Below are 13,587 nucleotides of genomic sequence, written 5' to 3' on the forward strand. Positions count from 1 at the left end.
ATAAATACATACTGCCCTCCGTATGAACAGTGCAGTATCTAAGACGTGTTTCTGTGGAGAACGCGGTAAAAAATAAATGTCGGTTTGGTTGTAGTTTCAATACATGTCATCACTACATGCCATGTATCAAAGAATTAGATTAATTTAGATCAATATTTAAATTTAAAAGATAAATTAAACTTAAATAAAACTAAATTAATATAAACACGGGAAATCTAGTTACTGCAGTTTTGTTTCCTGGATTTCATGGTTCCAATTTTGATACGCGAGTAAAACTAAAATAAAGATCTTTTCTTCGTAATTCCGAATCTGCATTTAACAATAGGCAGAGTGGATAGTCACTCCACTTTATTCCAAGGCCTAAAAAAACCTTACACACAAACCTCGCTTATTCCTGTACACTTGTACGTGCATCTTGGATATCAAATATTAAAATTAGTTTGTAGGTAGGGATTGTTTTGGTAGAAGTTCATTGTAATTTATATAAATTATGTTTTATACTGAGAGATTGATGCTTCAAAAGTACTTTCACTACTTTAAAAAAACCAATACGTTATTATAATGAGTAATAACAATAACATGTACACCATTGATAATTTTAATCTCGGCGGTAATATCGATAATGAACTTCTAATTAAATCAACGTGTATCAATGTTTTTATAAAATGTGCAAACAAAATTATTTTTAATGTGATGTTACTTTCGTCCCGCGTAGGTAAATATAACGGGTAAATAAATTCTTATAACAATATGAAAAATACGTGCCACCAGTAAGTAAATAAAAACATGTGGATGACATTTTTATTATGGTATTTTTTTTCAATATTACACCTTTAAAATATTCACATAAACTGACAGAAGGGACAGGTTTAAAAGAGGGTAAAAAGTACCATCTAGAGTTATAATTTTTTCACTTTTTAGTTTTGCAGATCGATTTTGATATCCAAATTACACGTCACTTTTAGCCATGACCAAACAAAAGTGGGCGGAGATCAAAAGGCCATTATTTGAACGAATAACAATGAAATACTTTGGGTTTAGTGTTTAGTTAAACCATTAAAAGGGCAGGTTGAGTAAGCCTTTTACCGTTGAGGAATCATCCAGGTATCGAATATAGGGCATGACGTAGAATGCGATAGTGCAAAATGCACTGTTTTACTATCATTACTAACATATCGACAAAACACAATTTCAAGTGGATTACGAATAACATTTCAATACATCATTCGTGACAAGATATGATAGTCTGTGGAAGACATGAACATTAAAATTAAATAAATTCTAAAATAATAAAATAAAATAAACTAGCATCGCAGCTGGTCAAACGGAGACGATTTAAGCGTTTAAATATGAGAACAAAATCTAAAAACACATGCATCGCGTATGGTGAATACGCTAGAGATGTTTTTAAAATTAAGTTAAAACATTCTTGAAACCACATTTTGCAAAACGTCAAATTGACGGGACGCCGAGCTGCTAAAAATCGTGTTTATAATCCAAAATGGACGGAAATTCTTACCTCGCCGCTTCTCGCTGCCGGCGAATTTTCTTCAATTTTGTAAATAATATGCGGTAGTCCAGCTTTTCCCAACAAGGAAAAACCAAATCCTAAACTGTCACTTCGATTTAGCACCACCAACCACTCTTCACCCATATTCGGTTTTTAACAACATCGATTTCACGGTACCAACAAAACGAATTCGCCCTTGCAATTATTATTCACGCAGCACCCGGCGGCGCTCCTTGCACAACACTGCAGTAGTATCGAAATATGCATGCAGGTAGCGCCACTGTCCCAAACTAAATCAGAATTTGACTAATAGTGACATCTGTCAGAAATTTCATACATTAATTTTCAAAGTTGACAGTTTTCGATTCGACAGAATAATAAATGCAATATTTGAATAGGTAATAATTGCGACTATTTTCAATATTACTATGGTTCAACTTTATTATTTTATTTTGATTAATAATTATTTTATGAATAGTATATATTTTTTTAAAACACTGTAAATATTATTTATATATTAATTTTGCAGTTGCTAATGCCAGTAGTAATGTTTTTACTTTTTACCAGTTACTATGTGGTTACTATTTAGTTGCCAGCAGCTGTCGTCTCGCATAATTTTTTGTCCGAACTTTCGTTTCTGCGCTAACTGTACGTCCGGCAGTGCGGTGTTTGTTCGCTGTCGCCTGCTTGTCGAATCTAATTTTTGATAGTTGGATTCGTTTATTGCTAGTGCGGCAAGTTAAACGTTAAATTGAAGTGTAGTGTACCTGTCACAGCTATAAAGGAATTACATAGCAGTTAATCATGCAGCCGATCGCACATTTAGTGAAGGTTTCTTTACCTGGTTACTTAGAGAGTTTACCAATCCCGGACTCCATTGGTGGTTGGTTCAGATTAGGATGTACGTACTTTTGATTTTAATAATATATTAATTTATTATACTTTGATGTAAAACATTGTTAAAAATCAGCCATAAATTGACCCAGTTACGTCATGTTTGGCAGACATTCTAATATATCATAATTGTGATTTGTAGACCTTTACAACATATTATTCGAAATAAATAGTTTATTTGTAATTTAGCTTAAAAGTTTATAGATGCCTACAAGTGACTAATTAAATGTAAAAAAATTTCAAGGCCATTATATCTTATCAGATTTTCTGTTTCTTCTCACTGGATTCTTATCGCAATTCTGTAATGAAATCATACTTTTTAGCATGACCCAATTTTATGAGTAATGATTTGTATTTTATAATTAGCCATTGCTTGCGCGAACTTTTTTTTAAATTCTCATCTAAAACTTTTTATTATGTACCAGGTGTGGATCTCTGTGACAATAACTATTTGAGATATTATTAAAAATAAAGTTTCAATGCAGTATTTTAGAGAACGAATAATTTTTGAAGCCAGAGAAAACAGATAAGAAGTTAAATTTATGTGCGTAGGTAAACACTGCATTATTTTCCTACCCGCACCCAGTGCTGCATAAAGCACCGTGTTGCCACTCCAATTGCAGCGCATCCGGATCATTTTCGCTATGTGGAAGGTTAGCTGATCAGTCTTACTCAGGTGCCAGTCCAGGAACAATGAAATATTGCAGTGTAGAATCACCCCTAAAACCAATATTTCAAGTCCACCCTGCTAGAACTTAAACCCAGGACCTCAAAAATAATAGGCGAACGGGCAACCACTACACAATGAGGCAGAATTATTTCCACTCAAATTTCTTTTACTATTCTATTTCACACACAGAACTATATTCTTCATCTGCCTGGACACAGAGAAAATGACGTCTTCATTTTTATTACCTCCTTTTCAAACAACTGTTTTTTACCCTTGGGTCAAATAAGGCCATGTATTTATTGTCATAAGACGTGGCAGGATTAGATACACCAAAATCTTAAGTATTGTCATGTTAATAGCAGACACAATCGAAGGGCATGTATGAATGTGGAAGAACCAAGGAAGGTACGTCAGGATAGACACGTGCGGCATTCCATCCTCTTTGCCTGCCCCTACAGAGAAATGGCATAATAATAGTAGTAGAAAGGTTTTGGTAATGTATAATTGACATAATGTCTAAGAAATTAGGAGTCACTTGTTCCAGTTAATCCATGTGTCCTTATTCTTACCTAGTACTGTAGGGGTCTACGTTTATGGAGCGAAGAAGGAATGCGGTAGTGTTGTTACGTCATCCGATTTAGTTATAATAAAAACTAAATGTAGTTATGCACAAAGCAGCCAGCCGTAGTAAAGTTAAACTGAGATAATCGCACTTTTGAGAAAAGAGTGAATAATCAAATCTACACAACAGTTGGAATGTTGTTTACTTTAACAAATGATAAATCATGCATGCATTTGTTTTTTTTCGTAATACAAAAAAACTATTTAATTATTCATTTGACCAGTTTTAATGATTTCTAAAGTCTGGCTGACCACACCAACTTTGCATTTTACAGAAAACAGCCAGCCCAAAACTCCGATGTATGCTATGTCATTATGTATTGATCATATTATTTTATTAGGATACTTAATTGTAAAGAATCACGTAATTCATTTGCTAAAATGAGTTAATTATGAGTTAGAGGAATTTTTGTGATTTTTCAAGTCTGACTGACCACACAACCTAAATTATGCATTTTGCAGAAAACAACCAGATCTTATATTGAATGATGCCTCATTCAAACTTAGAATGTTTGAGCATTCTGTATTAAAACATGTTTTTTATTACAGCTATTCTCAAATTAATAAATTTAAAATACTTATGTATTTGTCGTATTGTGTATTTGAGAACTAGATTTCTGGAGGCATTAATCTTCCCATTAGCATCTATACTATAATATTTTTCTAGCGCTGTGGGTGTTTTGCATGCAGTGCACCACATATGTTTATGGGCTCCGGAGATTCAAGGCACATCATAAATGTTTTACAAATTTAATTTTTACGTTAAAGACATGTTAATAATATCAATATGATTAAATTGATGATAACACACATTGCAGATTCTAATTACAAATTAGTTTTGTTTAGATTTTGCAGAGCATTTAGACATTTTGAAGAATGATGGATTTCTAATTTGCGCGTTACTGGGAAATTAAATGATAATGATATAACTATTTATTTCAGTTAAGGACTGGCTTGCCCTCATTCCTCCCGCGGCAGCCACCGCCGGCCTATACTACATCACATACAAAGCTTTCTGTCCCAAGGCCAGGGATCCGGCTTGCAGGAGGATCAACCCCAGCATCAGGAAGGACTCTCCCAAAGTTGTGGATACTATCGATATTGAGGACATTGCTGAGAAAGCAGTTCTGTGTCGTTGTTGGTTAAGCAAAAACGTAAGAAAATTTTCACTTTTATTTATCCACACTTAAAATTTTTCTCCATTTCTGTTTCTGGTGAGTTATCCATCTTGGTTAAAGTCTTTAGTATGTCCATAAAAATTTTTAACTACTCAAAATATTGTCAAAGAGAAATTCAGTGCTATGGGAAACTGGATATAAAAAATGATTTCTTACAAATACCAAAAGTTAGATAATTTGATTGTACAGGGAAGTTTCTCAAAAATGGATGAAAAAATTAATAAAAATGGTTTTAATAAAATTTTACTACTTTGAACGGCGTTACAGGTTCTTGTAAATCAACCAATCAATTACAGTGTTGACATGTGTTTTGAGTTGTAACAGAATTCCGGTTTCCGGGAAGCCATTTATACAGGGCTCTACTTTTAAATGTCACAACAACTCACCGACGACAACTAGTGATGTCACAGGGGGGGGTAATTTAAAAATTTCAACACTTCCAACAAAAAAAACATATCCATTAAAATATATTTTATTCAATAATATTCTTTTTTTTGGCTTAGTTTGATAGTTGTGTATAAAATTGAAAAAGCCACTGAACTTCGTTATACTCTTTGAACATTCTTAAGACTCCAAATATTTGTAGACAGGGCTAGATTTCACTCCTTAGAGAGTTACGTGTTATAAATATTGATATCTATCGCAGCAGAGAAAGGGTTTAGACTCACAAAAGCTTCACAAAAGTCGACTGATGGAAGAGTTGAGAAAATGTGCATGTTTAAACATAGGCAGAATAGTGGATGTTACACAGGGTGTAAAGTGGCCACTCAAACCAGCAATAATGTGTCAAAACTCTGTAAATGCCTAGACTTCCATATCCTCTCTCATAAATATTTTCCCTCTCTATTGCAATAAATTTCAGTCTTAGGACTGGTCGAAAGTTGATTGTTTAGTTAGATAGTTAGATATAGAAATTTATTTTTACTTGAGAAGGGAATATAGACAGGGCTTGTGACCTGTCATTGACTGGTTTAATGGATTACTTACGTTTGAACATCTACATTTCCTTAACTCTTTCATTTGTTGGCTTTTGTGAAGTAAAAGTACTTTTTTTTTCACTCTTTCTCGCAATAATAGTCTCATACTTGATATTTACTTGACATTTCCCTAGAACGTGGAATCCAGCCTGTCTACAAACATTAAGACATTCTCAAAATATTATTGATTTTTTATAATGTGTCGTTTTAAACCATCTTTTTTGTGGTCTTTATTAAGTGAATAAGATAATAAGAACGAACAAAGTCATATCTTTACATAAAAAAATTGTTATCAATATTTTTGTTATGTTAACATGCATATTATCTCACAGTTGAGTCTACTGAGTCTTCACTTAAATACTTTTGGCAATGATCAGTTTCTGTAACATTTTACATATAAATTATTATTAACATAAATACTCAAACTATGTTTTCTATATTTTATCTGTTTTTTTAAATATTTTAACTGATATACATATTAGTGACTCTTATAATATCAAAATCAGTTTAAAATGAAGACAATTAAAGACCTCTAACATGTAAGCAATTAAACAGTGAAATTATACTGAATTATTATTCATTAAAAAGTATTCATGAGGCTCTACATGAATATTTCAGTATACATACACTCGTATAATATTCCCAAGGAGTTTTTTTTTGCAGAAAACAAATTTTGGGACCGGCAATATATTTTTGTATTAAACATTGTTTAGACTACTAATAAAAACAATAATACACAGTAAACAGAATAATAATTAATATTTTTTATAAGATTATAATGAATTTGGTTAGTTGGAAGAAATTTCTATATAGCAATAAATCTTGTTTTAAAGTTATTAGTTAGTGTAATGGTCAGCGCGTTTGCCTACCATGCGAGAGGTCTCATGACATGGTTAATGAAATATGTATTTAAAAGGGTGTTTCCACGCCAGAATATTTCATAGTCCCTGGACTTGTGCCTGATGCGTAAGACTGATCATCTTACCTTCATGTAACAAAAATGATCAAGATACGTTGCAATTGGTGCTCCAATGCAGTGCTCTATGCATTATTAGGTGCGGAAAGGGAATGATGATGATGAAAAATATCAAAATTCAAAAATCGTATTCTACAGCAGTGAATTTGAACTCATTTTTGATTATATTTTAAACTTGAAATACAAATTGTTGCATTTTACCAACCACAGCCAGTTACTCCAGGCTATCTTCGTTGCCGCGCACAACATGTCCAAAGAATTGGAGAATATGTCTTAAGCAGACATAGCTAGAGTTAAGTTGTCAAGGTTTAAGTCCTGAAGGATGATCGGTTCATCTAGCTGTCAAGGTTAGGAGCATGCATGTCCCAGCACCACATTTCAAAAGCGTCAATTCTTCGTATTTCTGTTGCTTTGTTGGTTCATGTTTCTGCAGCATATGGGAAAATAGAGTGAACCAAACTCTTGACGAGCTTTACCTCAGTACACTTTTGGCGATGGCGACGCGACATTTGATTTCATCTGTTGACAATATGAAGTTTTTTTTTTTACGTCAATATTTATCATTATCATTCCCTCATCTCCACATAATGGTGTATATGTTGACCAATGTTTCGAATAATGATCATAATATATGATACCTGAAGGTTAGATTATCCGTTTTATGCCTCAGATGGCACCATGAAATATTGTAGTAAAAATAACACATTTTTAAATTAATATTTTATGTCTACCTTGCTTAGAATTAAACCCAAGAACTTAAGCGAGGTAGAGGCAAATACGCTAACCACCACACAATCCGGGGGGCTATGCAGAGTAGTGGTATTTTATTATGGGTTTAAAATTTATAAGATAATAATTAAAAATATTATTTATTTCAATGAATTTGAAAGCCGGTTTGTACTTATTTTTGCTTCACCTTCGTTTAATTTTGTTTTCTTATTCATTGTACATATTTTGAAATAGAAGAAAACTAAATGGAATTTTTTTTCATGTTATTTTGTGAGATAGTAAATAATAATAATCATGGTTTATCAAAAAATAAATACAATTTCTTTATCTACCTCATACATGCTTAGGTAGTAGATTTCTCTGGATTATGTCTAGTCTGCCTAACTAGTTTTAAGGCAACCTGTTTTATAGCAGACATTTTTATACAAAAATAAACAATAACATTACTACCTACTAGTTAATTTATTAAACAGTTACACAATATTTAATTATACCATTTAAGTAAATTTTCCGATTTTTCTCTTCCCCAAACCCAGTAACCAATTTTTTTAAAATTTATTCAATTGAATCCAGGTCATGGTTTTGCAATGTTCGGGTAACATATTGAATATTTTGGGGCCTAGAAACCTGAAATTTCTTTGCCCGAATTCAGAGTTTGTGTGCCCCATGACCCATTGCATGCATTTTTTCATTTCGAAAATATTTTCAATGGGGAAATTTCAGTATTCCTAATAGATTTGATAAACAAAATGATTAACTCAGTTCCTTTCTGTAAATAGTTTTGAGACTTTTTCTTACTTATTTATGATTTATGTCAAATGGAAAAATAAGATTTAAAATTTCAATTACAGTCTTGTTCCAAACATGTATATGTATTGTTTTGTATTTAAACATTTTCTTCCTGTGTTTATTGTAATATTTATTTGTTCTAAATGATGCAATACTAGGATCATTCAAATGTAATGTCTAAAAAACTAAATTTCGTTCTTACTACAAGGATTATCGGCTGCTATCGGGCAGCAAGTCGGCGGTTAGGTTCGTGTTAACTCCTCAGAGTTCAGATGCAAAAGTGAGAGTTCCTCGTGCATTGTGACTAAATCTCTGGCATTATGAATAAGCCACATGACTTATATATTTATGTATTTATACTTTTACATTGTTGTATTCTTTTTTTTTTATACAGAATAATGTTTCCTCACTGGGGTGTCCCGTGCCGAGAGAAACATTTAACAAAATGCGAAACATGCCTAAGATTAGCTATTTAACAAAGTTAACAAAATAATAACAATAAAAAAAACATAATTATACCAGTTAACCTAATTATAACTAACAAAAAAAAACAAAATTATTCATAGAAAACATAACCGATTTATATAGACTAATTAATAAAATTCATGAACAGTGCATACATTTTACATATTTGGCTTGATCCACTCATCGATCCGTGCGCAATTCACCTCCACTATTCATTTCTCAATAGCAATTTTATATTTTGAGAACTTACTAATTGTCCTTATGGATAATGGAAGTAGATTGTACACTTTAACCGAGTAGAAGGTCAATCCTCTTTGACCGCAGGTTGTATTTATTTTTTTGCAGCATCAAGGTGGAGTATCTAGTATTTCTTGTATTTGTACCGGAAGATAGAGAATAATGTTTACGTGCGTATAGTAACAAAGTTTTTACATAAAGTTGTTTTATAGATTTGACATTAAGATTTTCAAATATACTGCAATATAAATATACTGTAATATATTGTAGTAGTCCTTTTAAATTAAATGTTAAATTGGTTCTAGTGATTATTGTTTATTTTGTTTTATGTTGCAATCAAAGTTTGTGTTTTTAATATTTATTTTGGAATTTAAATATTGAAAGAACTGAGTTTATTGAAGTCAATTCGCATAATAAGAGATTCTACATCAGCAAAAATCTTGTACCATGTAGGCACATTATAATGGTGTTCCGCGTGTGCTTAGATTAGTGATATTAAGTGCAATTGACCAATAGTACCTAATATAATGAGGAAGTTCAGTGGTTTTTTTATTATTTATTATTTGTTAATAGGCTATTAAACTAAGCCAAAATTTTTTTTTTCAATTTTTATATATCGTATTATCAGCGCTACGATTTTTTAAAGTTTTGTATTTCTGAAATAGCTCCGCGTGTGACGTCAGAGGTTCGTTTCCGTTTATTCTCATTCAGTTCTTCCCATTGGTCCAAAAATGATAAGCAGACCGGAAATCTTCCATAGCTCTCAGATCATAGGTTGATTCATATGAACCAGTGATGTCATTCTAAGTAGTGCGTTTTTATTGAAATATTTTTTATTATTTTTTCCGTACATTTTCAAGAAACTTTGCCGTACAATTGAATGCTCTAATTTTTGTCTTGCGCAAGAAAACATTTTTTGTATCAAATTTCCCGTAGGGCTGAAGTTCCTCATTGATAACTGAGTTTTATATAATGAGTCATTTATATGATGATAACCTGGAAAAGGATTCAGGCTTATCAAATTTGTCCAAATCGATTAAGCTGTCATAAATAATTATCACAAAATTTTAATTTGAAATGTTCATTAATGAGTGATTAGAGATAAGAGATAACCAATTTATTAGGTTATAAGCAGAACTAAGTTATAATATGACTGACTGCTATATATAATTAGTATTTATTTTGTTTTTACTTTTCGTTAGAAAAATCCATACGAGGCTCGATCGACATGCTTCACCCCTGGATAAGAAAATGTTTTTCAATCCAAGCAATTTCAAGGTGTCTTTCACTGGTTTTGTTGTGTGAGACGGCCCATTGTTGTGAAACAAAATCACTTTACCATGTCTTCTGGCCCATTCCGGTCGTCTTTCGATCAACGAGTGATTTAAATGATTAATTTGTCGACGATAGTGTTGTGCATTAAAGGTTTTACCGGGCTTCAAGGGTTTATAATACACAATTCCTCTTTGGTCCCACCAGACACAAAGCATGGTCTTCTTGCCGAAGCGATTTAGCCTCGGTGTTGAAGGACCGGCTTCGCCAGATGACAGGCACGGTTTTCTCCGCTTTGGGTTTTCAAAAAAAAAAAACAGTTTTTTGTCATCCTTCATAATTCAGTACAGATATAATTTTCTTTTGTGGCTATTAAGCAGCATTTTACAGGTGACTTTGCAATTTTCCATTTGCCATTCATTCAAATCGTGTGCCACTCATTTACCGAATTTATTGATCTTCCCTATTGCTCGTAAACATCTGCTGATTGTTTCTTGTGACACATTAAATGCTTTTGCCAATTGCTGTTGAGTTTGAGTTGGGTCTTCATCCAGTATTGCCTGCAATTGCCCGTCTTCGCACTTATGTGGTCTAACAGAGCGCGCACTGTCTTTCACATTGAAATCAGCATTTAATTTTTTTTCAACCATATCTTACATGTTCTAATCAATAGAGTGTGTTCACCATATGTTTCTACTAGTGAATGATGACTTTCCACAGCCTTTTTCTTTTGATTAAATAAGAAGAGCAATGCGTGCCGCAAATGTTCTTTTTCAGGCATAAACGTCGACTTGATCACTGAACGATACAACACAGACGCTATTGATTGGCGGACTCAACTTGTGTGTGTTTGTAGGTTAATGTCAGACGAACAAACTGACATATTGTCAAATTCATACGCTGCGTACTGTTCGGTGGCGCCATCTCTTAGTAAAATCGTAAAAGACTTATGCATACACCTGTATACGCACTTTTTCCAGCAATGGTCCAACATTTATATAACTTCCTGAGACCGTATTCCAATGGGAAGTTAAAATTTATCTTAAATTTTATCCACAAAGTAAAATTAAGTTTTCTGTATGAAAATTATAATATGATTGCATTTTTTTTTTCTAAACGTGTTCAATTACAGGTTACCGACGAAGATACTTAGATTTTTTATACACATTTTCGTATGTAAATATCATAGCCGATTCGTCCGATCCTTGCCAACCACTCATCTACCCACCACCAGTCATATTTCAGCACACAAGGCATCAGTGTCAAAGGCCGCTATTTACAAAGCTGGCATTGAATTGGTTGAACATCCCTCATATTCACCCGATTTAGCTCTTTTTTTTTACTTGATTATATTCATACATTTGTTTTTTATTTATTTTTAGTGGCCTTACTGTGATGGAAGCCATGGACCCCATAATAAGGAAACTGGTGACAATGTAGGACCTGCTGTAGTAGCTCACAAGAAGAATTAGATCATTTTTAGTTTCCCGATGCATCGAATCCCAGGCAGTTTATTTTTTCATTCTGCATTTTGTCTAAAAGACGCACCAGCATACACTTTTACTTCACCATAATAATTTTTCATTTATAAACAATTTATTTTATTATTGAGCATGGCGATCTTTTTTGTTCCTTAGGTTTGATGTTAGTCAACATGAGATTTATGCGAACAATAACTTGAGTGATATAATGTAGTTTAAATTTAAGAACATCCAAGAGATTCATAAGCCTTTTGAAATGTAAGTAATATTTTTATATTAATTAAGTTTATATTTAGTATGCAGACATTTTAAAAAGACATTTATTTTTTGTAGTTCTCCATTTTTAAAATCAGGGTGTAAATATAATATAAAATAATGTCACTTTTGAGTTACTAGGCTTACTAATAATTTACTAATGAAGTTTGGTCCATTTGAGGACATAGTTTATTAATTTAAATGAGCGATCATGTTACCATGTTTGCTGTGTTACTGGAGTATTATTCTTCCTTGTTTATGGTGCTCACTTTCTATTGCAATAAATTATCAAATGATTGAAATACTCTGTTTTTTTATTATACAATTTTTACCATTTCCTTTATACCACAAAAATAAATTGTTTATAATGATTAAAATACAATATTTTGTGAATTTAGTTCAATTCTGTATTTAATGAAAGATGCAAAAATGTTAAAATACCTCTGTAAATTAGGAAATTTTGTTTTATAACAACAAAATATTTTTATGGCAGTTTTTATGCCTCTTTCAATGGAAATGGAATCTCTTAAGTAGTAAAGAATAAATGGCAATAATTCATTGAGTAATAAGTCACCATGTTACAGTATGTATGTGGGTGAATGTGTAGTTGCGTGTGAGTGAGTTTGCGTGTGTATGTGTGGATATTTATAAATGCGTGCGCATTTGCATGCATATGTATATGCACTTATTTATAAAAAAACGTTTTATGTATATAGAAGGTATATATATGAAGGTATCTTCATTAATTTTTTGAAATATGTGTATATTGTGTACTTAAATTATTAATTTTGAATCGGGTTGTGGTCCTGTAGCTAGTGTCTCGGACTCACAGACCAAAGGTCTGTGGTTCAAATCCCACTCTACCCCAACTTAGTTACTATTTTTAAATAGTAGGTTATTACAACTCGTTGAAAATGGCCCTCAAAATGAAATATTTGAGTAAATCATAAGAACGCAAATATTTATTTTTAACTAAAAAATAAATAAAATATAGTAATCCCACAGCAAGCACAAGAGGTTGCTTCTTTTTTGGTGTGGTATTTCGTTTTGTTTTTTGTTTCTGTACTTTTGCTTTATCATGTATTTCTTTTTGTTAACATGTAACTTTTTTATTATATTAAATAAAAAAATAAAAAAGAACAGTGGTAAAAGATAGAGCTTGAATGAGTGAAAGTGAAAATATTGTAATTTTTTTGCTCCATGAATACTAACACAAACTTCAAACAAACTCTTCTGTGCATCTGTTGTCTAGCCAAAAGTGTATGATAAACTTAATAGAATCACATTGAGAATGTTTTAGACAAATACTTTCACAGTTAACACACTTTATGCGGGAATGGTAGATCGACTGGTACTTATCGGCTGGGTAGAAAAATCCACTACGCAGGCAGAGTATTTTAAATCAACGCTTCAAGATACTCCAAATTACACACACTTATCTACAAAAAGTAAGGTAAACTTTTGTTTCATTTACGCACACACATACCCTTTCACAGCTTCTTTCACACATTTTTATTATATGATTGGTGAGCA

At 32.2% G+C, this 13,587-nt stretch overlaps 1 protein-coding gene across 1 annotated transcript; it reads left to right on the forward strand.

Moving 5' to 3' along the window:
* The first annotated feature begins 2,142 nt into the window (after positions 1-2,142).
* Cisd2 (CDGSH iron sulfur domain 2) lies at positions 2,143-12,356 on the forward strand. The gene is made up of 3 exons (XM_088235494.1): positions 2,143-2,411; positions 4,638-4,849; positions 11,701-12,356. The coding sequence occupies exons 1-3, from the start codon at positions 2,315-2,317 to the stop codon at positions 11,788-11,790; spliced, it is 399 nt and encodes a 132-aa protein (XP_088091620.1). The 5' UTR covers positions 2,143-2,314; the 3' UTR covers positions 11,791-12,356.
* The last annotated feature ends 1,231 nt before the right edge of the window (positions 12,357-13,587 follow it).

Source organism: Micrasema longulum, unplaced genomic scaffold (genome assembly GCF_059751315.1).
Source record: "Micrasema longulum isolate JH-2025_06_02 unplaced genomic scaffold, ASM5975131v1 h1tg001383l, whole genome shotgun sequence".
Classification (NCBI taxonomy): Eukaryota; Metazoa; Arthropoda; class Insecta; order Trichoptera; family Brachycentridae; genus Micrasema; species Micrasema longulum.